Source organism: Heteronotia binoei, chromosome 2, assembly GCF_032191835.1.
Source record: "Heteronotia binoei isolate CCM8104 ecotype False Entrance Well chromosome 2, APGP_CSIRO_Hbin_v1, whole genome shotgun sequence".
In the NCBI taxonomy this organism is placed as follows: domain Eukaryota; kingdom Metazoa; phylum Chordata; class Lepidosauria; order Squamata; family Gekkonidae; genus Heteronotia; species Heteronotia binoei.
In genome coordinates this window covers 40,189,061-40,215,997 of record NC_083224.1, presented here as the reverse complement: position 1 = coordinate 40,215,997, position 26,937 = coordinate 40,189,061, and the positions used below count along the sequence as shown (strand labels likewise).

General features: G+C 43.7%; 1 protein-coding gene across 3 annotated transcripts in view; it reads right to left on the bottom strand.

Moving 5' to 3' along the window:
* PREX1 (phosphatidylinositol-3,4,5-trisphosphate dependent Rac exchange factor 1) overlaps window positions 1-26,937 on the bottom strand; it is a 346,981-nt gene that overhangs the window by 26,017 nt on the left and 294,027 nt on the right. For all 3 annotated transcript variants that reach the window (XM_060230830.1, XM_060230833.1, XM_060230832.1), the window contains exons 26-32: window positions 26,164-26,370; window positions 12,071-12,159; window positions 10,980-11,062; window positions 9,515-9,605; window positions 6,038-6,166; window positions 4,688-4,729; window positions 3,951-4,168 (exon numbers count right to left, since the gene is read on the bottom strand). In XM_060230830.1, coding sequence (XP_060086813.1) covers window positions 3,951-4,168; window positions 4,688-4,729; window positions 6,038-6,166; window positions 9,515-9,605; window positions 10,980-11,062; window positions 12,071-12,159; window positions 26,164-26,370 — 859 coding nt within the window. The remainder of the gene's footprint in view (window positions 1-3,950; window positions 4,169-4,687; window positions 4,730-6,037; window positions 6,167-9,514; window positions 9,606-10,979; window positions 11,063-12,070; window positions 12,160-26,163; window positions 26,371-26,937) is intronic.

The following is a 26,937-nucleotide window of genomic DNA, read 5'->3' as shown; positions in this document are numbered from 1 at the left end:
GAGGCGGTGCCATGGTCGGACCACCTAGCCCTCAAGGCTCGTATGGGTGCACCTCCTCAACCCTGTATAGGCGGCGAGCCTATTTTGGCTCGCCCGCGGAGTCAGATGGACCCTGAGCGGTTCCAGAGGGCTCTGCGGGACCCCTGGCCCCCTAGCAATTCCCTTGATGACCTGGTAGATACCTGGCATGACAGGTTATCCAGGGCCATCAACGAAATTGCACCCCGGCGTCCTCTGCGCCCTCGAAGTAGGCTGGCTCCTTGGTACACCCCGGAGCTACGCCAACTGAAACAGGGTCTCAGACGACTAGAGAGGCGGTGGCGGCATACTCGTGACGAAGCGACGAGAGCATCCTATAGAACGTTTATGAAGTCTTATAAGATGGCAGTCAAAGCCGCAAAGAAGGATTACTTTGCGGCTAGGATTGCATCTGCAAATTCGCGCCCAGCACAATTATTTAAGATAATTGAAAATTTGACCACTCTGCCCCAAGGCAGACCAAATATGAGAGAATTGGAAATAGGCTGTGAGGCTTTTGTGAAATTTTTTGCAGATAAAATCTCGTCACTCCGCCAGGACTTTTCTGCCACATTGAATGCAGTAGATGAACCCGGGGCTCCGTGCCTGTCTCCTGATGTTATCTTGGATCACTTTGACGCGCTTAGTCTTGGGGAAGTCGACGAAGTCCTCTCAACTGTACGCCCTACAACTTGCGACCTTGACCCATGCCCCTCCTGGCTAATTAAATCCTGCCAGAGGGAGCTTAGATATCCTATACGGGATATCGTAAATAGATCCCTCTTGGAAGGGCAATTTCCAACATCTTTGAAAGAGGCCATGGTCCGCCCTCTCCTAAAAAAGAGTACAGCAGATCCGGCCGAATTGGCAAACTATCGACCGGTCTCTAACCTACCATTTTTAGGTAAGGTCATAGAGAGGGCAGTGGCGTTACAGTTGCAGAGTTTTTTGGATGACACTTCCGCCTTAGACCCTCGCCAGTCCGGCTTTCGTCCTGGTTATGGGACGGAGACAGTGCTGGTCGCCTTAGTGGATGACCTCCAGCGGCATCTGGACCGAGGCGGCGTGGCGGTGCTGATATTGTTGGATCTGTCGGCCGCATTTGATACGGTCGATCACCAGCTACTGGCCCGCCGGCTCGCCGACACGGGGATTGGGGGATTGGCCTTACAGTGGCTTTCCTCCTTCCTCGAAGGACGGGGACAAAGGGTGGCCATTGGGGGGGAACAGTCCCGGAGGCACCCACTAGTATGCGGGGTGCCACAAGGGGCAGTTCTCTCCCCGATGTTGTTTAACATCTATATGCGCCCCCTTGCCCAGATTGCCCGGAGGTTTGGGCTTGGGTGCCATCAATATGCTGATGACACCCAGCTCTATCTACTAATGGATGGCCGGCCTGGCTCCGTCCCAGAAAGCCTGGACCTAGCATTGCAAGCCGTGGCAGGTTGGCTCAGACTGAGCGGGCTGAAGTTGAATCCAACGAAGACAGAGGTCCTTTGCTTGGGTCGCGGTGCCCTGGGAAGGGAAATCCCCTTGCCGGTTCTTGACGGTGTGCAGCTTAAAGCGGCACATAAGGTCAGGAGCCTGGGGGTTCTTCTGGAGCCTTCATTATCAATGGAGGCACAGATAGCGGCCGCTGCCAAGTCCGCGTTCTTTCATCTTCGACGGGCGAAGCAGTTGGCCCCCTTCCTGGAGCGCCGTGACCTAGCAATGGTGATCCATGCTACGGTCACCTCGAGACTGGACTACTGCAACGCCCTCTACATGGGGCTGCCCTTGTGCCGAACTCGGCGGCTGCAGCTGGTGCAGAACGCGGCGGCTAGGCTGTTGCTGGGGCTCCCAAGATGGGAGCACATACAGCCGGGGCTGCGCGGGTTGCACTGGCTGCCAGTGGTATACCGAGTTCGCTACAAAGTGCTGGTTATTACCTTTAAAGCCCTATATGGCCGAGGACCTACCTACCTGAGGGACCGTCTCTCCCCACACGAGCCCCAGAGGGCACTGAGGTCATCTGGGAAAAACCAGTTGAATATCCCTGGGCCAAGGGAGGCCAGACTGAAGGCCACCCGGGATCGGGCCTTCTCTGTCACTGCTCCACTACTATGGAACCAACTTCCTGAGGAAGTGAGGGCCCTAAGATGTTTAGATCAATTTCGTAGGGCCTGTAAGACCCACCTTTTCAGGATGGCCTTCAACTAGTGACAGAATCAATGACAAAGCTAGGCATGCTGCTGGAAATGTTTTAATGTCCTATTCTTAGAAGTCTACCAAATCTAATGTTATAACGCCATGTTGTTATGTTATGTTAATTTTAATAATTTATAACTGTTTTAACCATGTTTTATAATGTAAAACCGATGTAGTGTTTATTTTATGTTGTGAGCCGCCCTGAGCCCGCTCCGGCAAGGAGGGCGGGATAGAAATAAAAAATTATTATTATTATTATAAGGAGGTGGAACTATCAGAAGGAGGAGATGGAACTCTCAGAAAGGTTCAGGAGCTGTGCTCCTGTGAGCTCCCACTGACTCCGAGGCCTGGCTTTTACACTATTTGCAAACCCTTCTGGTATTTACTACAATAATGGCACAGACACCTGTTAAATATAGAATAGAAATATTACCATACGGTTAAAAGTGTTTCTTAAAGGCGCTATTATTGTTATCATTATTACTAAGCAAATGAACAACACTGCTTTGTGGGTTTTTTAGCCTAGACATTATTCATGTATCTTACTCTTTTTTTTTACCAGTATGCTGGGTTACTTCAGAAGCTGCATGGACATTTTTATGCAATGTGAGCTACACCCTTTCACCAGCAGAGGACAGATGACTACACAAAATATGCTACTGTTCCTAGTCTCTTCTACCCTAGAATCCACCGCATTAGCTTTCAAGTTTCTCAGGATGACAGCCCACCATTATTCACAACCTGCAACATGGGACCTACTTTTAATTTTTGAAAGGATCGCTCTGCTTTCATCTCTTGGGTGCCAAAGCAAGCTGGAAGCTCCTGTAATTTTAATAGTTGCTAGAAGAGGGAATTTAGGCAAATACTGCTTGTCATGCAGCCATGAAAAAAGACCTGCAGCAGCTGAAATTCCCTCTTTCTCATCTCTTTAAAGTCAACAGCATGCCCCTCCCCCTTCACTCAAGGCCCAGCAACATGAGAACTGCTTCCCCATGGCACTAAACTCTTTATTTTCATTTTTAAAAAATATTTTAAAACCTTTTCATTTAAAATTTTTCGGAACATCCTTCAGTATGGGCTAAGAAAAAAACAATGATGTCCCTTAGTCACAATACTGGATGTTCCACTGTAGTCTGAGATTAAGAATGTCATGTCAGCTGGTCAAGTCAAATGTAGCAAGAACTGGAGTTCACTTATGCAACTGTGGTTTGGGTACAACACCACCCATCATACAGAAAGGGCCAATGGAATGGGTCTCTCCCACCTCTCACAGGTGGAGTACGAAGGTGAGAAAAAGACTTTTGAGAAGGGTCTGCCCATACGATGAAGATATTCACACACACATTGTGGCTATGTAGGAGAGCACAGATGGAAAGAAGTTCTCATGCAGCTGGGGCAGCTTGTGAAGGTGGTCTTTGTCATTACATTTAATGAGACGAAAACAATTCCAGTTTGCCAGTCCTTGAAGATATATGCTGTATAAATTATATGGAGTTGCGTTGTGCACAGTCACAAATTGGCCTCAATACCATCTACTCTGACCATCAGTGGCTCTCCACCATCTCATGCAGAGAAAGGTCTTCCCTGATGCCTGCTACCTTAGATCCTTTACTGGAGATGGCAGAGCAGAATGTAGAGCATTCTTTACAGAACCACTGCCCCTCCCTCCTTGGTCAATAGATGAGTAAGCTGAGAATGCTACAGTTTCTAGTTTTGTTTTTTTGTTTGAGGAAACTACAACTTACCACGCTGGGGGAGAGCAAAGACTGGTAGTTGAGCAACACCCCAGTGGCCGCGATCTGCTCTAACCACTTCTTGCTGGCTTCCCTGCTGTTCTCTTCATACTCGCCATTGTTATTGTATCGGTAGTTGAGAGCACCCAATAGCTGCTCAGAGAACGTGCACACAGCTGCCACCAGGGACTGGCAGAAAATGGCATCTCGTCTCAGCTGTAGATCTGTGTCTGGGAGAGAAAGAGAGAGAGGGAAGAGAGAACAGGACCAAATGAAACAAAGCAATAGCTCCTTTATCTTGAATTGATTTTCCACAGGTCAAGAAGAAATCCTATACATACGAACACTGGAGAACTACCCATGGGTTCCACCCTACTTCCTTTGTTTGTTAGGGGATTCCAGCTTTCCAATTCATGTTTACAGCAAAAAATCTCCATAGTGACTAAACCTTCTAACAGGATATACTGTTTATATTTCTCCAAGGGAATATTCAGTTTGAGACAACAACTGTGACCAAAAGTGGACAAAAAGAGGACTGGCCTATAAATGGGATACTTTGTATTATCAAACCAATATGCACGGAAGGCAAGCACAGTTTTCCAGTGATATCAAACATACATTCATCCCAACAGCTCAATGCCTTTTTTTCTCTGAAGCAGAAAGAAAACAAGCACGTAAACGGCATGCCTGCCTCCAAGCTGTGCTGATGACTGCTCGGAAAATGGCAGCAAATCAAAGAGGTTCGTTACCTGTGCATTTCAGCAAGGCCAGTAGCAACTGGTTCTTTCCATCTAGAAAGGAAAATAAAGACAGCACAAATAAAAACTGGAGAATAATCTCCTTGTGTTTAATTCAAGCTTTGATCCATGCTTTGTTTCTAAAGTGCAGGGACTCAAGGAGAAGCAAAGCGGTTTCCTATTCCCAGCTGCACACAGGCTGATTGTTGTTCCTTATTGATGGGGGTTAGGTGCATTGTACATATTCAAAAATCCACATCATTGAAGCTTTCGAGGCTCCAGATTCTACCATCACTCTGTCCCTGCCTGCCACTGAACAGGACTGAGGCCCACCGAATCCTGGCATAAGGAAATAATGGTTTGCAAAAGTAAATAAGAGAGCAGCTATGGTTCCTTGTTAGAGCACTTGTTTTGCATGCAGAGGGCCCAGGGTTCAGTCCCTGGCATCTCTGGTGGAAAGGATTAGGTAACAGGTGATGAAAAAGACCTCTACCAGAGATCCTGAAGAGCTGCTGCCGATCAGACTAGAAAACACTAACCATGATTGGAGAAAGGGCTTGGCTCACTATAAAACAGCCTCTTGTGTTCAGTGAGGCATAAGAACAGCCTAAGTATGTTCTATCAGTCACAGAATGCTAGAGCAGACTGTACCTATGGTGAAACAGAGGGATGACCACCTTTTTTACTAGCCTGCTAGGCACAGAGAATTCTGAAGGTTGGGGTGGGGTGGGGTGGAGAATTCAGGTGTTTCTCAGCTACAGTTGACTAGCTATTTCCCTTAGTCAAAACAGAGCAAAGGGAGGAAAGCTTCCATGCTTCTATCATTCCTTTAGAACCACAGTGCCCACCAACACCTTTTCAGGTGCCTGCCAAGCGTTTTGAGAAAGTGGGCGGGCCCAGTGGGGTTTTTGCCTAGCAAGGCTGGAGGTTTGATAGGCTGTGCAATTTTAAAAAAAATGTTGCTTTGACAGAAGCTGCCACCAGACCACAAAGATCTCCACTGTGTGACCAAAGGTAAGCTGCAGCAGCCATTGTGTGGCTGTGCCCACCATGCTGGGTCAGAATTTCAAAGGCAGCTGCAGTCTTAAAAAGGTTGGAGACACCTGCTTTAGAATGTGTAAAACTGAAACGTTCAGGAGGGCACTTTAACTATGGAAACAGAACTGTTATAAAACCACTCAATAGTTACACATGGGGAGAACAACCTGCCAGCAGTTTTCAGTTTGTATGAAATTTGGCAGTCACTGCAGTCTGAAGCATTTTCCCCCTTTTGCCCCACCCTTGTTGACCACATCCTCTGTAACTTCTATGTAACAATGAGATTAATAACAGAGTTCTCCTCCAGCTTCCCCATTCACGGACCTTCCACGTATTTTTGTATGGTTTCAACCAGGTTTTTGATGCGGAGTGGAAGGTTCCAGGGGTCTTCTTGGATGCTGACTTGAATTTTATTCCTGCTCCGGATTGTCGTTTCTTCTTTCTGTTTAAATTCTGTGGAAACAAGATACTTTGAAGTCTAAGCAACTAAACACTATCTAGAGTAGTTAAGAGGATCGATTGGGCTACTGCTTAAATACACTCCCTGCCAACACTTCTTTTCTTAATTGCCTAATTGCCCCAACAAAAAAGGAAAATATAACTCAGCTGGGAGTCTGCATTGTGCACAATGCAAATATATAGTTAAATGAAAGTGGTAAACCAGATGCTAAGACTGGAACTACATAATATGAGTGTTATATGGTTGTCACTGAAAGCAGCAGCTCTGCAACATCTCCTCTTCTTTTCCCCATATGATCCAGTAATCCAAAAGCAGAGGCATGATATCACCACAGTTGAAAACCCCACACACCCCACATATATATGCAACCGCTGCTACTTTTAGGGTGTGGCAGTCACAATACGCATTGTAATGCTATCTGGGAAGATGATAGAGAATGAGACTAGGGATGGGACAGTCTGTGGTTAAACCAAATGAATCCATGAACCCATACAAACCAGGAGGCTGGTTCACGAACTGACCCAGTTTGTATCAGTTTGTGAACAATTAAAAGTTTAAACCCCTGCTTTCTGCTCCCCTTGAAAAGCTGTGGGGAGCAGAAAGCTGGGGTTTAAATGACTCCCAACCATTTCACCCCCTGCTTTTTGCTCACCACTGCCCAACTGTTTTTCATGAAGAGCAAAAAGTGGTTCTTCAGTTTGTGAACATTGTTGTACGAACCACGAACCAGCCAGAATTCATGTCAAACTTGTCCCTAAATGAAACACAGGTCTGCTACTATCAGCAGAAGCCTATGTAAGTCATAACCTCAGGCTCCAGCCTGAGCCACTCTAGTGGTCTGATACTGTATTTAAAGATTTGCAGTGCATCTCTGAATAGCCCTTTTGTATCAGACCAGTGGTCCATCAAATCCAGCATCCTGTTACTATCTCCTCTGGTAGTGAATTCCACATTTAAATTATTCCCTGTGATTTCACCTAAAATGGATGAAATCTATATGAGAACCCCTTAAATGTAAAGGGACTTTCCAACCATTACGGTAAACATCTATTGGCCATCTGTCAGAATAAAGGAAACTTCCTTATTCTAAATTTGCTGACCTAACCAAATATATATATAAGCCTCTTCTGACCACAGCATTTGAAATTCTCTCACAGCGAAGAGAGAATTCAGATTTAGAGATGAAAAGGAAATGCAACATATGATCAGGAAATGTGTTTTATATCAGCTGCAGGGAGGGCATGGGGGAAGGAAGGGGAGATATGCGCTCAAGTGTATCCTGGGTCCTACTCTTAAACTCTCTGCTTTCTAGAAGATCAGCTAAATACAGTATTTGTTGCACGCATTTGACGGCATCGATTTGAAAATGAGTGAGATGATAAGAATTCATTCAACTTCAAGCCAAAAGTCACAGCTGAAAAGCAGCAGAAGCAGAATGTCTTGAGAAATTTTTGGGGAGACTGCAGCGGATTGCTTCACAACAAAACACAACTGACCCTATGTGAACTTTCCAGGCCATTCATCTTCTATGAAACTTTGGGGGTCTTTCTGCATGATCAGTCAAAGCATTCCACAGTCAAGTCTCAGTCTTAGACCAATAGACTAGCAAGACCCTTTTTTCAATTACAATGGTATATTATTCCATTGCATGCAGCATGGGAAAGACATGATGCTGATCACTCTCATTTAGAAGAGTGGAGATGCACACACAAAAAAGGAATTTCCAAAGAGAACTCTTAGCAAAATACCAGGACGTCATGGTCAGGGTATTAGGATGGAGAGTGAGTTATATGTCTACATTGCAGCCTTGCAGCTGTTTGCTGCTTGCAAAGAGAACAATCAGGATGAGCACAACAATACAAGAGATGTCCAGCAGCAGAGCATACAGCCTTCTAAAGAATTAAAGAATTTATTCTTTAATGATTCAAATATTTAAAAGGGTGACAAAAAATCCTTGCTTAAGTGCAGGTATATCTAGGAAAATGCAAACTTGGTTTACAATTAATTACAGTTTGGGATAAAAATATGGAAAAATAGTTGAAGCTCTCAAATTATATGAGAATCAGTGAGGGAGAAACAGATGCATGGCAAACTGGTTTGTTTCTGGAATGAGAAATGCAATTTTCAGCCATTCCCTTTGTTTTCACTGTGGTGTTCTTACAATGGGGGAGCTAAATACACAGGAAAAGTAATGTTATATTTATTTATTTATTTATTTATTTATTTATTTATTTATTTACTTCATATGCACTATGCCTTTCTCGCCCAAAACAGCTTACACCATTCTCCATTTCGTCCTCGCAACAACCCTGTGAGGTAGGTTAGACTGAGAAAGTATGATTGGCCCAAGATCACCCAGCCAGCTTCCAACACGCTTAACCACTACGTGACACTGGATATGGGGAGCACAAAAGATGCAGCCATGAGGTTCAACCACATCTGAAAGGAGTCCAAACCTGCCCATGTGCCAGAAGAAAGGCTTAGTTTTCTGAGCCATCAGTAGCTTCTAAGTGCCTGGTGCTTTTCACCTTTACTCTTCAGAGGAGGATTTCTCTGTGCAATGTATGCAAAAGCTTATTACACTGCACCTTATCAGCAAATATGAAAGACATGGGTTCTATCCCTAGAGTCTATAATAACAGCCGCCCCCCCAACTTTATCTCTGTCCCTGAGAATAATTTGTTTTAAAATTGAAAGAGCATGGAGGATTTCCATCTAGACAGCCTGACTCTCTTGCCTCCCCCCTTCCAATACAGTCTAAAATATTCCCTGAAACACTATTCCTCAGGGAAAGGAGTCCCGCATGAATGGCACTGGGGGCATTTTTTAATGTTGCAAAGGGAAAGAAGATGGGAGAATCTCAGATTCACAGATTAAAGAATTCTGTCCACAGGAACACTCCTTTGCAGCTAAATCACTTCCTGTACTAAAGATTATTTCTCAGTACAATCCTAAAAAGAAGGAAGTAATCTTTTCCTCTTTCACATTTGTATATGAATTCCCACTCCTTTTCCTTTCTGCAATTACCCATGGTGCAACACTATCTTTGCACCTATTTTAACATTAACCATGGTTAAGTTTCACATCGGTGTTTGAAATGCATTTACAAATTCTGGTTAAAGGCAGTAATGATTCATGTTAACATTGGTGCAGGTATAACTGGTGCATGGTTTGCCCCCAAAAGAGAAGAAGATGGATTGGTGTGCAAGAATACAGGAGGGAGGAGGAGGAAAAATGATTGTGAGTCTCAAGCTCCTAATAATAGTCAGAGTTTAACCAGGCCATTAAGTCTTAAGAAATGCTCATTCTCCTGGGCTCATGATGATCCTTTTGAAACTTACCTTGCAAACTGTGGTCCATAGGAAAATGTTTGGTTTCATCAAAAGCTTTGCTTATTACTGGTCCTTTGAGAAGGGCATTGATAGCATCCACCTGCAGAAAGAAGCATCTTTGGTCATTCTTAAAACACTCCAGGAATTTTCAGTGAGGTTAATTATTACTGGGCAAACAACAAATTAAGCATGCTGTGCTTTAAAAACACAGATGCTTGCTCGAATCAAAATGCCTTCTTCTAATGAAACAGCATCTGGCAATTGGTAACAGAATTTACAATATGGCAGGCCTGTCAACTGGAAAGCACTGGAAGGAAAGGACAGCACCAAGACTTAATGTTGAGCCTATAAAGTAGCAATAAAGAAGAACCACCTTGTGGATCCTCATGCTTGTCCAAGCCCTCCAATATTGGGCTCACAGGAACCATCCTATATCATGTCCTTGCATGCAGCAATTTAATCATGACTTTCATGGTAAACCATAGTTTGTTGTTAAGATCAAACTGCAAAATATGGTTTGTTCACTTCCCTAGAAAACAGGTTTGTAGGGACAAGCGCAACCCATAGTTTTTGAAAGGGACGTGACAAAATACGGTTTACTATGAAAGTGGGATTCTTTAATTAGACTGTTGTGTAAAGAAATCTTTAATTGGCCAGCCAACAGTGGTGAAGGGATGAGAGCAAGGATTTGCCAGGATCATTTGTATAAGAACAAACCACAGACTAGGGCAGTCCATTATTATCCACACTGCTATTATTTGGAAATGGAATGGTAATAGGAAACAATTAAATACAGAACAATAATAAAAGATTATTTTATGACCCAGAGGTAAGTGTCAAACTTTCCTTTCAGGAAGAGGTTACCAGCTGCTTAGGGCCCCGAATAAGTGTGGCATTCACTATGCCAAGTTGTGGCCATCACCGCTAATTCGTTTTAAAAGAGGATTAGGCAAATGTGTACAGTTTGGATCTGAAGAAATATCTGTAGAGGTGTGCAAGCACATGAAAGCTTGTACCCAGAATTAAACTGTGTTGGTCTTAAAGGTGCCACTGGACTCAAACTTTGTTCTGTTCCTTCTGACCTACACAGCTATCAATCTATATACAGTTTAGGTCTGTGAAATATAATAGGTAAATGGAATTTCCATGTTCAGATGAAATACACTTCTGAATTCTAAATGCTTGGACAAACACTGGCAGGTAGTCATAATCCTCATGTTCTAAATGGATGATTTCACAAGGGCTAGAGCTGATGACATTTTGACTGAATACTGGCATAAGCAGGCCTTGCACTGGTTCAGCAAGACAAAGCAGAACCTAGGTTCCACCAGCCCATGATCAGTCCAATGTGCCCTGAACATAGTTTTCCATTGCTACTTGCCTGCCCTGGCTGTAAAGATGGGGATCACGGAATATTTCAAGAGTCAAAGCTACTGAAAGCTTTGCTCTCCATGCAGATGCTTGTGTCACTCACCTGATTAAAAAGATGCTCAAGGCAGCCGTGGAGTTTGTCTTGTTTGTCCAACGGTATCCTCATGTCATTGGGAAGTTCATCACCTAATTATGAAAGAAAGAGAGCCAGTTTGGTGTGAGAGCCAGTTTGGTGTAGTGGTTAAGTGTGTGGACTCTTATCTGGGAGAACCGGGTTTGATTCCCCACTCCTCCACTTGCATCTGCTGGAATGGCCTTGGGTCAGCCATAGCTCTTGCAGGAGTTGTCCTTGAAAGGACAGCTTCTGAGAGAGCTTTCTCAGCCCTACCCACCTCACAGAGTGTTTGCTGTGGGGGAGGAAGATAAAGGAGATTGTGAGCTACTCTGAGATTCGGAGTGGACGCAGGATATAAATCCAATAGCAGCTGCATCATCATAATCAGAAGTACAATCTGGTTTTGCTCCGAGAACCTTTTACTTCAATGGTAACATAACAATAGTAAGAACTTCTAAAGCAGATGCCTTTCTTCTGATTTGTTCACACAGCTTTTATTCCATTTTTTATCATCTGTGGTAGATTCCTGGCTCCCTGTTTTTTCTCTTAGTTTTAATATTTGGATTCCGTGAGCTCTTTCTAAAGTAGGAGAAGGGGGATTATAAATTCTTGGAATGTATGAATGAATGGTTGGTAGCAGGCTGCAGCAGTGGAAGTACTAATGGGGAACAGGAGGGCCCTTGCAGACTACAACCAATTTATTCCACACTGGTTGTTGCACTCTTCTCTTTTAATGCCTGTATAAAAGTCACATCTGAAAAAGTACAGATGAGGCTGACCAAGATAATCAAGGGTTTGGAGCATTTTTCCTATGAGGACAGGCTAAAGAGTCTAGAACTTTTCAGTTAAAAAAAAAAAAGACTGGGAGGGGGATATGATAGATTGGTTCCCCTGGAAGAAATGATTGCTTTGGGGGGGTCGACTCTATGGCATTATACCTTGCTGAGGTCACTCCCCTCCCTGAGTCCCTCCCCCAAACCTCCAGGAATTTTCCAGTCTGGAACTGGCAACCTCTTGGTCTGATTTAGTCAGGCTGTTCTTAAGTTCTGAATGCTGTCTTTACAAAAGCACTTTCTCACCTGATCCCATCTCATCGCTTCCCAAATACGAGCTGTTACTCCGCACACTGGTGTAGGACAGCACAGAGTCCCGGTTACTGTTACACTCACTGGAAAAAAATAACAGAATAATGAGATGTTAATGGACTCTTTTTGTACAAGAACTTCTGCAAGTGGGCTTAAAAAAAAACCTCTTCTGATCTCTTTTCTATTCTTCCCATCTTCATGAGCTCACGGTGACATGTCAGACAATGGCTCCCCTAATCCAACATAGTAAAAGGATACTATCTTTAAGTGCTGGCCACCTTTTGAACTCTGCATTAAGAACTCGTCTTTTGATGAAGATGGATGATAACATCAGTGGACTCCTCTAGCCTACCAAACTGCCTTTGAATGACTAAAGACCAGGAAAGGTTTAGAAGTTCAAAATTAAACCCAGGGTACTTGATTCTCTGAGGTGTGAAGAACAAAGATCTCATCACAACAATCTCAGCTGCTTGATTCCGAAGTATAGATCTAACTGCACTCCATATTAGCATACAGAATGAATATTGTTCTCCAGCACCCCTGTTTTGCCTCCTATTTATGTTTCCCAAAGACCCATACAACAGAACTCTGGTTCTTCCACAGTTCTAAACATTACTACACTTTTCGGGACCTGCTTGCAAAGAAATAGTAACCTCAGACCAGTTAATATTGAAAAAGTTCCTCTTTCAGTTCTTATGAATGTGTACACATATGGTTTAGGCCCATGCAATGTAATAGGTAAACGGAATCTCCATGTTCAGACGAAGTACACTTCTGAATTCTAAATGCTTGGACAAACACTGGCACATAGTCCTAATCTTCATGTTTTAATTGCATTTCAGAAGTGCTAGAGCTAATGACATTTTGATTGAACACTACTAATTACCAAGAAACCAGACTGTATTTCATGGCCATTCTGCACATTACGCTGAAGCAAAACCAAGTCTGCTGCCAGGCTCCCTAAAGGCATATCTCTCAGTTCATCCAGTTCCTCCTCTCCCCTCCTGGTTTCAAACCCTACCTGCTAGAGAGTCATGATACCGCCCTGAGCCCGCCTCGGTGGGGTAGGGCGGGATATAAATCGAATAAAAAAAAATAAAAATAAAATAAATGATACATGGAATAGAAAAGATACAGAAGTACTTTTCTTCTTTTCTCACAATACAAGAACTCATGAGTACTCAATGATATTAATGAGCAGTAGGCTTAGAACAGATAAAAGGAAGTACTTCTTCACTCAAAGAGTAATTAACATGGGGAACTCACTGCTGCAGGAAGTGGTGGCAACTACAATCATAACAGCTTCAAGAGGAAATTGGATAAACATGTGGAGCAGAGCTCCATCAGTAGCTACTAGCCACAAGGTATAGATGGAACACTATGTGTGGGGCAGTGATGCCCTATTCTCTTGGTGCTTGGGGGGCAACAGTGGGAGGGCTTCTGGAGTTCTGGCCCCACTGAGGGACCTCCTGATGACAACTGGTTTTTGGCCACTGTGTGACACAGAGTGTTGGACTGGATGGGCTATTGGTCTATTAAAGTATGGCTTCTCTTATGTAGCACACTTAGGGGTCCTTGACCACTGTCTGAAAACCACTGTTTTGAAAGAACCACTTCAACCCATTATTTCTGCAAGAAGGACAGATATAACTCTTCTGTCTCCTAGCATCCACAGCAACAAGTTCTGAAGTTCAGCTGGAGCTTTATTATGATTTAACAATAGGGTGTCAAAGTATGGGGCCCATGGACAATAAGAGATGCAGGGAATTGCCTTTTGTGAATATTTAAGACAAGACTAGATGTGAGTCAGTCTTCAAGGCATAACTCCTTGAAAAAGCAGCACATGAGACTGAAAACGCCAGACTATGTGATTCTGAAGACGTTTGACACTATAGCTACTTATACACAACTTTTAAAACAGGGGTGTCAAACTTATTTGTTATGAGGGGCAGATCTGACATAAATGAGACCTTGTTGGGCCAGGCCATGTTGGGTTGGGCCGTGTGTGTACCTATTTAAGATTAGATAGCAGAGATATAAATTTTATAAAGAACACAAACACAAATATATTTTTTTTTAAACTTAAAACATGCTTAAAACGTTAGCACTCATTGGTCTTAAAAATGCTTTCTTTGTATTTCTCCCATGGGGTTCAGGGAACTGGGCAAAGGAAGCTCTGGCTCTTTCCTTCCTTCCCCAGGGGACTAGGGGGAGAAGCCTCAGACAATACAAGGAAGAGAGGCTTGGCTCAGTAGCTCTGCTGTGCAATCAAGATAGCTTAGCAAAGCAAGCTATTCCTCCCCCCTTTCTCCCCAAGGGAGGAGCCTCAGCCAATGGAGAAAATAGAGGTTTTGCTCTGTAGCTCCTGTGCAATTGAGCAAACCTTGCAAAGCAAGCTGTTATGCAGAAGGAAGCAAGGTATAGGTAGGCAGATGAAAGCCAGTTGCTCAGAGGTCTGACAGAAGCCCTCTGGGAGCCTGATTCAGCCCCCGAACTGCATGTTCGACACCCCTGTTTTAAAATGTTCAAATCGCATTACAATCTTCACATTGAAATCTGTAAGGTAAGTAGGTGATACTTCCATCTTACAGATGTGAACAGGAGACCCAAGAAACAGCAGCTTGTCCAAGGATATATCCCCTACCCAGCAAAGCCAGGACTCAGATCCTATACCTGAACTCAAATTCAAAGCCAAATCTGCTGGACCACTTTTCTGTTAAGGAATGGAGTCTGTAACAATTTGCTTTTATTTGTTTAGATATTTTTGACCTTGTATGAAGATCTAGGTTATAGATTCCATTTAAACAGAGGTGGTGTGCTGCATACTTTGACCAGAGTGGTCTCTAATCCAACCTTCCACAAACTAATCTCCTCAGACAGGTGTCCAGCCCCCATCCTGGGCCCAGACTCACCCAGTCTGCTGGGCTCAAAGGGGGTCCTTCCCACAAAGGAGGAAGTGGAGGCAAGCACAGATTTTCCTGCTGACTGGATCTCCCCAACTCGGAGCCACCTGGTGCGCCCTCAGCCTGACCTTGATGATGGCTGCAGAGTCGCACCTGGGTCCAGTGCAGAAATGGGCCACTGGGTGGGGGTGGGCGAGGGGTGGAGGGTTGAAATTGGGGAGGAAAATCTGGAGCCGGGAAGAACCAGCCATAAGGAGAACCAGGGAGACTGACCAAGGGAAACCCAGTATGGGGCAGTGCAGAGAGAGGGAAGTCTGCCCTGGTCAACCCCAAAGTCTGCCTTTTTGCAGTGATACACTAGCAGTGAGAAAAGGGGTGGCATTAACCTCCCTCCTACAGCATGGTCTGAGACTCCAGAGAACAATCCCAAGAGGCAACTTCTTGCCTTGGAGCCTACCCTTCCTCCCAGTGGTCTCATCCGGCCCCCAAGTTCAGACAACAAGTTCTCTCCCAACCAGCACTCTGGAGATCCAAACCTTAGCTCAGCTGAACTGATGGTACAACAACTTATATATCTCTTGCTTACTCCTCCCATCTGGCTTTGTCAGCCATCCACAGATCCTGACACCTGGTTAGCTGCTCTGCATATACACCAAACAGGCACACAGGGGACTGGTGACTAACAAAAAAGGGCAGGACCTCTGCCCAACTGGTATACCTGCTTTACTCCACAACAGGGGTCTGTAGAATTATAACAGACCCTAGCCAATTATTCTGACTGCTATACCTCACTGCTTCTTGAGGGCAGAGCCCTATGACTCTGTTGGAATTCTGCTGTGATCACACTATATAATAACACTATGTAATATTCTCCCAACTTCTCAACTGAGATTGTGATGACAAAAAGAAAATCTCCACTAGATTTCTCCTCATAATACACACGCTCTCAAAGATATCGTATGTCTCTGCATTTCTGAAAATGATACACCACTTTTAAAAAGACTGTTCGATGAGAGAGAAAGACAGACTCCCGTGGAAAGTCAAGAGGATACAAATTAGTTCCCCTACAATGAAGCACGGCAAATGCAGGCGAGTATCCTCTTAGCTGTACATTCCTGCCTCACTTTTGCAAGCACCATAGTATCCATTTTCTGGCTTAAAACCATCAAAACACATTTAATTCCCCCTTGAATAGCTATTATATATGTTATGTATGCTTAATTGTCTGTCTGAGTCTAAAAAAGAGATAAGACAGAATAATCTCTCTCATCTTTCATTTATGTCCACATTCTGAAACAAGCGACAGCCCCACTGGGAATTTGCCTTTGATCGTACTGTGTCATCCCGGGTAGATTAGGCTCAATTATAGAACCCATTAAACAAAACACACTGCAAGAGTAGGCACTGTATGAAATGATGGATAAAATTATTTCTTTGCTGCTGAAATATGTCTGCCATGCATCAGTGGCTTCGAGTATGCAGACACGTTACCCTCGAAGAGACGAGCCTGCCATGTACGAAATGCTTTTTCCTATAGTACCAAAACTGGGGATTTAAACCATGAAAAATGTGCTCTTCTAGTTCTTCAATGCTCAGCTCTTAGTCGAAATAAACACTGTTAATTCCTGTAACTAGGAATGTTGAGCTCATGACAGTGGTGGTTTAAATTTGGAAAGGAAAGGAAATAGCACTTCTAATTGAATTGCCATGGCCTATTTTGTTTAATGTGTGGACTGCAAAACATGCTGGGGATTTTCTATCAAGCCACCCAATTTGACAGTTCTTGGCTGTTGCTCAATAGCTTTCAGGGCTCAGCAGTCATTTTAAACTCTGCCGTTTTAAGTTCACATAAAGCTCCATTTCCTTGCAATACAGACGCAGGAGAAATATCCAGTCTCTTTAAAACTAGAGTGCTCACAGCAACCTGAGGGATAGTGCATGGACAAGTTGGCTGTAGAAAGCATGCCCCTCAACTGATCATAAGGGTGTTTCCATTTCAAGCCATTTTGTAGGGCTGCTAATTTCTTGCAGCGATTTGGGGGTGGAACCTGGGGAGAGCAGAGTTTGGGAAAGGGAAGGAACTCAGCAGGGATGTGATGCCCAGTGAAACTGCCTTTCTCTCCAAGGGAAATGATCCCTGAAGTCTGGAGAACAGTTGTAATTCCAGGATTACTCCAGGCCCCAACTGGAGGTTGGCAATCCTGTTCGAATGACCTATCTAGAGGGGAGGAGGTAGTGTTGCCAGCTCTGGGGTGGGAAATACCTGGAAATTGGGAGAGTGCAGCCAGGGGAGGGCAGGGTTAAGGAGGGGAGGGGAGGGACTTCAGCAGTGTATAATGCCATAGAGTCCACCTTCCAAAGCAGCCATTTTCTTCAGAGGAACTGATCTTCATAACCTGGAAACTGGCTGCAATTCCAGAAGATCTTCTGTCACCACCTAAAGACTGACAACTCTAGGAGGGAGATCTTAATACTGCTAGTCTATGCGGACTAGCATCTGTTTGGAGAGATAAATAGCTGAAATGGGAATTGTAGGTCCAAAATCCACAAACGAGTAAATACTTCTTAAATTAAGCTACTTCTGGGGTTTCTTGTGTCTTCAGCGGTGGATGATCTTCAGCAGTATCTGGATCGAGGCGGCTCGGCGGTACTGATGTTGTTAGACCTATTGGCAGCGTTCGATACGGTCGACCATCAGTTGCTGACTTGCTGTCTCGCCGACGCAGGGATTCAGGGGCTGGCCTTACAATGGCTTTCCTCTTTCCTTGAAGGTCGGGGACAAAGGGTGGTGATTGGGGGTGAACTGTCCCAGAGACACACGCTTGATTGCGGGGTGCCTCAGGGGGTGGTGCTCTCCCCGATGTTGTTCAACATCTATATGTGCCCCCTTGCCCAGATTGCCCAAAGGTATGGGTTGGGTTGCCAGTATGCTGATGACACCCAGCTCTATCTACTTATGGACGGCCAGCCTGCCTGTGCCCCAGAAAACTTGGACCTGGTGTTGCAAGCCGTGGCTAAATGGCTCAGACTGAGTGGATTGAAGCTAAACCCAGCCAAGACAGAGGTCCTTTGCCTGGGTCGTCGTGGCCAGGGAAGGGAAATCCCCTTACCAGCCTTTGACGGTGCGCCACTGACAACGGCGCACAAGGTCAGGAGCTTGGGGGTACTATTGGAGCCTTCCTTGACAATGGAGGCTCAAATAGCAGCCACCGCCAAGTCCACATTCTTTCATCTTAGGCGGGCAAGGCAGTTGGCCCCTTTCCTGGAGCATGACGATCTGGCAACAGTGATCCACGCAACAGTCACCTCGAGGTTGGACTACTGTAATGCCCTCTACATGGGGCTGCCCCTGTGCTGAACCCGGAAGCTGCAGCTAGTGCAGAATGCCGCTGCCCGGCTGCTATTAGGGCTTCCTACATGGGAACACATCCAGCCGGAGCACCGGGGACTGCACTGGCTGCCAATAATATACCGAGTTCAGTACAAGGTGCTGGTTATTACCTTTAAAGCCCTATATGGCCTAGGACCTGCCTACCTTAGGGACCGTCTCTCCCCACATGTTCCCCAGAGAGTGCTGAGATCGAGTTCTCAAAACCTGCTTGCAATCCCCGGGCCAAAGGAGGCCCAACTTAAGTCGACCAGAGACAGGCCTTTTCAATCACAGCCCCTTGCTGGTGGACCCAGTTACGGGAAGAGGTGAGGGCCCTGCAAGACCTTGGGCAGTTCTGCAGGGCCTGTAAGACAGTCCTCTTCCGGTTGGCATACAACTGATCGGTACTTGAAAACTTCGAATAGAAGGCTGTAGTATGGTACTTTGGTAAATGGCTTTGTTTTACTGTTTTTACTGGTTTATTGTTTAAATGTTGTAAATTGATGTATTTTAAAACTTAATCCTTTGTTAGAACTTTTGTGTTGTGAGCCGCCCTGAGCCGCTTTGGTGGGAAGGGCGGGATATAAACTAAATAAAATGAAATGAAATTGTCTGATACTACTGCCAATCAGGGTGACTTTTGCTGCAGTGCCTACACCAATTAACAATTCATTACACTGATAGCATAAACCATTCATATCACAGTTTTTACCAATGTGCCCTGCTTTGAAAGAGGGCACATGTTTGCACAAACTGTGGAATGTATTAGAATAAAAGTTTGGCAGGAAAGATTTAAGAAGAAATGAAGTAAATATGGGTGAAATTTCAGCTTGATAAATGTGAAGGGAGAAACTCTCAAGGTGTGACTGTTAGGAAACACATCGACTTTGAATGAACCCTTATAATATAATTTACATTTCCTTGCAAATGATACCACTGAAGGCCAAATCATGTTATGTTTTCCTCCATGTTCATTTTGGAAGACTTCTTTTTTATTTCTCCTTTCCAGTAGGGATTCTTTTTCAAGGAGAAAAACAGTGCAGGGAAGCAAATTTTTAACCTATTCTTCCCCTGCAGTTAGCTAAAACACACACACACAAAGCTAACCCAATATGCTTGTAGTCATAGCTGGGAAAAGTAGCACAGGTAAGATTTCCGTGGGGATAAAAGCAATTATGGGGCAATATTTTTCAGCATGAAAACTATAGGAACAGAAAGAGTTAAATCACCTCCCCCCCATGTAATTCACCTCCTTGATAACAGCTACATTTGTTGTTGTTTTTTTAAGATTTTATTAGCAAACAACACAGACAACACATACCACATACAACAATTAAAACGTCTTACAAACTAAACATCTAAAGGAGCGTACAGATCAAATCTAATACATATTTCTTATTCTATCAATTCAGTTTTCCACTGTTTTGCCCAGTCATACATAGGTTTCCAAGTTTTCTTACATTCTGCAATATTTCCATCTCTCAATCTAGTAGTTAGTAAATCCATTTCTGCCGCCTCCATTAATTTTAAAATAAATTCCTTTCTCTTCGGTATTTGTAAAAAGAAAAAAATAATAGCCTGTTACAAGAAACATGGAAGAAAATTTAGCATCTAATTCAACCTAAATAGGAGCACAGAATTTGGAATTTGTGATTCTCTGGTATCTCTAGCCTGCCATGTTATTTTGTAAACTGTATTCTTCCTTCTACTGGAAAGGAAAGAGTTCCTTGTTCCATTTCTTTTGAGCTCAGAGCTCAAAACCAAAAAGGCCCAGCCTGAGCTATGTGATATTTTCATTGATGACAAATATGCCAGGAGAAGCAACCGGTTAGTCCTGCCTTACAAAAACAAAATTTTCAGACACCTGAATAAATATTTGGGAATTGTGGTTTTCAAAACCAACTTTAAAAGGGAGGGAGGGAGGCAAAATCCAGACATTTGTTATTTTGCTATGCAACATCTTAGCCTTCTGAGAAGAAAATTATGGACAGACTTAAATGGAAAGAGAATGTTTTTTTAAAAAAAAATCAAGTACTGCTATTATAAATGCATCCAAGCAGCCTGAAAATTTTACATCACCACAACAGTTCATTGCTGTTTGGCATACAGAGAAAGTAGTGAACCCATCTGGGGATAGACTAGTGGTAGAGCATCTGAACTCTATTTCTGGTATCTCTAGTTGAAAAAAAAATCAGACAGTAAATGATGCACCTTGGGAGATTCTGCTAGCCAGAGCAGATAGACCAGCAATCAGGCTCATTATAAGAGAACTCCTGTGTGTTTACTATTGAATCATGGATTGACACAGCTACAGCATTTCTCCTCTAAACCCCTGGACTTTGTATAGTGGTAAAGTGGCTGAGCTCATTCCCAGGCTAGCCTGATCTCATCAGCTCTGGGAAGCTAACCAGGGATGACCCTGGTTAGTACTCGATTAGTACTTGGAGGAGAGACCACCAAGGAAGTCTAGGGGTTGTTACACAGAAGCAGGCAATGGTAAACTACCTAAGTTCCTATTTTGCCTTGAAAACCCTATGAGGTTGCCATATGCTGGCTGTGAGCTGATGGTTCATTTCACTGCCAAGTGTAGACAGAACACCAATTTTACTACTGTTTGATAAAAATGTCGACTTGAAGCCACACTGCTTGCTTGACACTGGCAGCTAAAAACATTATGTTAAGATTGCCTAATTTGTACTCTGGAGTGCAGGTGCCTCAGTTTCTTGGTGCTGTTAATCCACAAAACATTGAATACAGAATACATGAAATTCAGCCAGAGGATTCGGTCTAAAAGCAACAAGATAGCTCAAACAACAGCTTTTTCCTAACACAAAGTGTGTTTTTTTAAAAAAAGACACACAATTTTGGTATGCTGAGAAGGGGGATGGAACCAGTGGACAACAGGAAGAAAGGACTGTACAACTTGGCTGAAGTGCATTTTCTAGCCTGAGGTAAAATAAAAATAACTAGATGAGGCCCCAGTGAAGCTGAAGAAGAAGAGTAGTAGGTTTTATACCCCACTTTTTTCTATCCTAAGGAGTCTCAAAGTAGCTTACAACCACATTCCCATTCCCTCCCCACGAGAGGCACCTTGTGAGGTAGGTGGGGCTGAGAGAGTTTTAAGAGAACTGTGAAAGGCCCAAGGTCACCCAGCAGGCTTTATATGGAGGATCAAATTCAGTCGCCCAGATTAGAGTCCAGGGCTCTTAACCACCACACCATGCTGAGGTATACATAACTCCTGTTTTATTTTTAAATCTGAAAGTAAAATCTCAGAGTCAGTGGGCAGGGGTCAAGTCATTTCTCAACTGTCAGTCTTCACCAGGCCTCTGAAGCCCCACTGTATAGTTTTAATTTGGACAGCTATGAAACACCTCATTGGCTGGCAGCTCCTTCTAAAACAGAACGTCCTATTTGTTCTACCCTCCTCATGCATTTAAAATGTATTCAATTTCAGTCACAAAGCCACAAAAGCCCAGTGAAGGTTTCCCCCACATTCCTGGTTGTCAGATCTTTCCAATGAAGGGTGCTGTGGTTAATTATTTCTATTCTGAAGTGCCTCAGACTGCTGGTGCCTCCCAATTTGAGTCATGCAAAGATTCTGCCGACGGCATAATCACTACTCTAAAGTCCAATTAGTCTGTGTTTTCTGTGGACGGTGTGTTTGTACACACAGGACAACAAATTATCAGTTTCACTCACAACAGCTGCTGGGCAAGTCTCAGACATACAAGCTTCTGCTTCTGAAAAACCCACAAAAGATTCCCTCTTTCCAGCTGCAGTGCTTCGCTGGATAAAGGGAAAATTCTTTCTCTTGACCTCACACGACCTGCATGATCAACTGAGACCCCCACTGTAAGTCGATCCTGTGACAGACATGTGGACCGTGTCAAATTGTCATGAACCCTGAACTTGATACTCTTAACTGCATACTGTAGGAGGAATCATAAGGACCTGTCCCAAGCTAAACAGTATTGTCTGTTACTGTACTGCAACAGGCTCAGGGTTGAAGCATACAAAAGACAAATCTGTTTCTTTGTTTTAAGCTTCTAGCAATTTTCAAACAGAGAAAGAGCCAGTAAAAGATGTTTTGATGCTTAGTCTAATTGACTATTACGGAAATATAAAACTGTGTGCAATTCTGGTCACCTCACCTCAAAAAGGATATTATAGCATTGGAAAAAGTGCAGAAAAGGGCAACTAGAATGATTACAGATTTGGAACACTTTCCCTATGAAGAAAGGTTAAAACGCTTGGGGCTCTTTAGTTTGGAGAAACGTCGACTGCGGGGTGACATGATAGAGGTTTAAAAGATTATGCATGGGATGGAGAAGGTAGAGAAAGGTAGAGAAAGAAGTACTTTTCTCCCTTTCTCACAATACAAGAACTCATGGGCATTCAATGAAATTGCTGAGCAGTCGGGTTAGAACGGATAAAAGGAGGTACTTCTTCACCCAAAGGGTGATTAACATGTGGAATTCACTGCCACAGGAGGTGGTGGAGGCTACAAGCATAGCCAGCTTCAAGAGGGGGTTAGATAAAAATATGGAGCAGAGGTCCATCAGTGGCTATTTACATATATATAAATTTTTGGCCACTGTGTGATACAGAGTGTTGGACTGGTGTGTATGTATATATGTATATATATATGTATATATACATACATACACACTGTGGCTAATAGCCACTGATGGACCTCTGCTCCATATTTTTATCCAATCCCCTCTTGAAGCTGTCTATGTTTGTAGCCGCCACCACCTCCTGTGGCAGTGAATTCCACATGTTAATCACCCCTTGGGTGAAGAAGTACTTCCTTTTATCCATTTTAACCTGACTGAACAGGTTTTATTTTTAACTAAAATAAAAGAACAGCAGGCTACACACAAATGCAAAAGTTATTTTTGACAAAAACAAATGTTACTAGCACTTCTATGGGTGCAAGCAGGGCTTTTTTTGTAGCAGGAACTCCTTTGCATATCCTGTAATAAGAGCCCTGTAAGCTTTTGGAGGATTGAATACATCAGGCATGTGTGGCCTAATATGCAAAGGAGTTCCTGCTACAAAAGAAGCCCTGGTTGCAAGGATTTCTGCCCACACAGCACAATTTTCCTGCCTTTCCCTTTCTGCACCAGCTTGAAATGCCCGAGTGTCTGTTCCTGGGGATCTCATGTCTTCTAGAAACATGATTTAGGGAAGCATTTAGGGCCCAGTGATGAAGGATAGCCCATCAGTTATCAGGGGCTGCATTATATATAGGACTGCTAAGCCACCTCTTCTCCCAGCCTGGGGCATCCCCCACTCCCAACTCCCATTCCTAGTCACTACTGGTGCACCAGCAGGAGAAAAAGAACCGCTCAGATGGTTAGAGAGGCAATGGCGGCCTGCTCGAGACGAAGCAACTAGAACATCTTATAGAGAGTTTATGAGGTCCTATGAGATGGCAGTCAAGGCCACAAAAAAGACCTACTTTGCGGCCAAGATTGCACCTGCAAGTTCGCACCCGGCACAATTGTTTAGGACAATTCGGAATCTTACAACACTGCCACAGGGCAGACCAAATGATAGGGAATTGGAGATTGGCTGTGAGGCTTTTGTGGAATTTTTGCAGATAAGATCTCGTCGCTCTGCCGCGACCTCCCCACCACACTGGAAACAGTATGGGAACTCGAGGCCCTGTGCCTGTCTTCTGGACCAATTCTGGATTGCTTCGACATGCTCAGCCTGGAGGAATTTGACAGAATCCTCTCCACTGTACGCCCGACAACTTGTGATCTGGACCCTTGCCCCTCCTGGCTAATTAAATCTTGCCAGAGAGTGCTTAGATGTCCTATACGGGACATTGTAAAGAGATCCCTCTCAGAAGGGCTTTTTCCAACACGTCTTAAAGAGGCTGTGGTCTGCCCACTCCTGAAAAAAGCTACATCAGACCTGGCTGAATTGGCACATTATCGGCTGGTCTCGAATTTACCCTTTTTGGGTAAAATTATTGAGAGGGCAGTAGCATTACAGTTACAGAGTTTTCTGGATGATGCTTCCGTTTTAGATCACCAGCCTAGCTCTTGTAGGAGTTGTCCTTGAAAGGGCAGCTGCTGTAAGAGCTCTCTCAGCCCCATCTACCTCACAGGGTGCCTGTGGTGGGGGAGGGGATGTAAAGGAGATTGTGACCGCTCTGAGATTCAGAGTATAGTGCAGGATATAAATCCAATATTTTCTTCTTCAGTCACACCAACTGTGAAGCAGAATACTATGGAGATAGGCTGGGATCATTCATAAAAAATTCCATGCATCAAGGGTGAGGATGAGGACAAGAAATTTGTGCTCTATTTGTGAATTGGTTAGATGGGAGTATTAGTTGAAATGCAACCCCACTCATAGCCTTCCCTTTCTCAAGCTCAGTCAGTAAGTACATAATTACTAGCTTGTGATGTAATGCCAATAGGTGCATTTCTTTCTTTCCACTGGTTCCTCTTTTCAGATTGCTACTTAAATTAATCTTTGCTTAATGCACCTCATCCGCTCTCTCTGCTGTTCCCAAGTCCTAGTTATTTTCTGCACTGCTTTGCTTTCCCATTGGCCCTAGGCCTGACTTACTCCACCATACAACCCAGGGCCAGCACTTTTCTTTCTCTCTAGATCGCTAAAGAAACAACCATGCTTCACCATTGAATATCATTCCCAGGACACACACACAGGCTTTACTAGAGCTATCTTTCTTTCTTTATTCCAAAAGCTATGGTCCACAAACAAGCAGAGACACTTTCATGGTGTCCCCAAGATTACAAAAACAATATTAAAAGAAAATTCTGCAACTTTTCCAGAGAATTCATCTCCTGCGATCCAATATTACTAAGACTTGTATTAGCAAAAACACAACTACCCAGGGGAAACTCGCTTCTCCTCTCCATTCACTCTGTGAATTCTGTATAGCCACATGTGTGCAGAAGGAATTTAAGTGCAGGATGGAAGCCTTTGTAGTAGCCCCAGTGCGGCAAAACAAGGGAGTCCAGAAAAGCAATCCATAAAACAATTGAGTTTAAAAGTCACTGCTCTGTTTTCTAAGTACAGGACCTCCTTTGACCACAGGAGCTGTATATTATTATGCTTAAGAAACAAAAAATATACTCTTGTTCAAGTTAGTTCAAGTTCCATTTCAAACATTTGATTGTTCATTCAATGAGATTTAGCCATGATCCACTTAACCAAGATTGGAGTCCTGTGCACCAATAAAATTTCACTTAACAGCAGACACATTTTTGCCAATAAGCAAAGCCCTTCTTCCATGCATTCAGTATATCATGTGCTACGTTATTTTGTAGTAATGGGAACAGTATTAAAATGACAAATTAAGATTGGGTAGAAGTGTTAATAAGGGTTTCTTTTAAAGTGTTGCCTGCTAAGGACACCCTGACTTGGTTGGCCCAGGCTAGCCTGAACTCATCACTTCTCAGAAGCTAAGTAGGGTCAGCTCTGATTAGAACTTGGATGGGAGACCACTAACGAAGTCCAAGATCAAGGCAGGCAATAACAAACTGACTGTTAGACTCTTGCTTTGAAAACTCTATGGAGTCACCATAAAATGGCTGCAACCTGATGGCACTTTCCACCATGCTAGGGGACAGTCCCTTGAGATTCTTGGGCCACTGTTTTAGCTAGTAGCATATTCCCAGATACATGAAGCAGTAAAGTGTACTCTGGTGTCACAATTTCTAACAGAATTCCATTGTGCATTTGATTAAACATGAAATTTTATGAGCCTTTTTTGTCTCAGTATCCAAGGCAAGTGGCTTCAAAGGACTGTGTGCTACAGAACTCACCTGTAAGAGTCCCTGTAACTCATTGTATCATGTCCTGAATCTTCCTGGTCCTCCTCAGATACTTTGAAACCAACCTTCTTCTTCCCACCATGCTCAGCTTTGTCAAGATCACTCTCCTCAGCTACCAAAGAAGATGGGGGTGTCTCCTCTGTGGATGGAGGTTCACACAACTCAGCTGCTGTGGGTTCAGTTATGGTAGACAAAAGCCTGTAAATATAGAATGTATCTCTCATTGGTTACAGCATAAACAAAGGACTCCAGAAATCAAGAAAAGCATCAACTTGTACTACATATTGGCAGAGTTGTGCAGACACAGAATTCTGTGGAATCATGGGCAGAAACTTTGTACTTGCTGCTACATGTGCCTCTGATTTATGCAGAAAACTCAATCTGCAAAATTTTTCACATTTATAGGAAGGCAAGAAGGAAGCTTTTGCCATTTTTACCATCATTCCTGGAGGGTATCTTATTCTGCCTGAATGCATGCTAGTTTTCTCAGAGTTTATGAGTTGGACAACTTGCAAGCACATATATTAAAATAAGGTGTTGCTTTTTAAACTACACCTCCATCCAGACAAAGAAGGAAAAAGTTGTGCTCCTTCTAAAATGAAATTAAAGTTATCTAAAAATACTCCTGATTGAAATCTATGAGGCACACAAATAGGATAAGTAATCTGCAACTGATCTTAGTTTCAACCTAGCTGAGATCTGACGAGGAACAGAGAAATGATGCACTCCACAATTCCTTTCCGCTCTAACAACAAATGCCTCCAA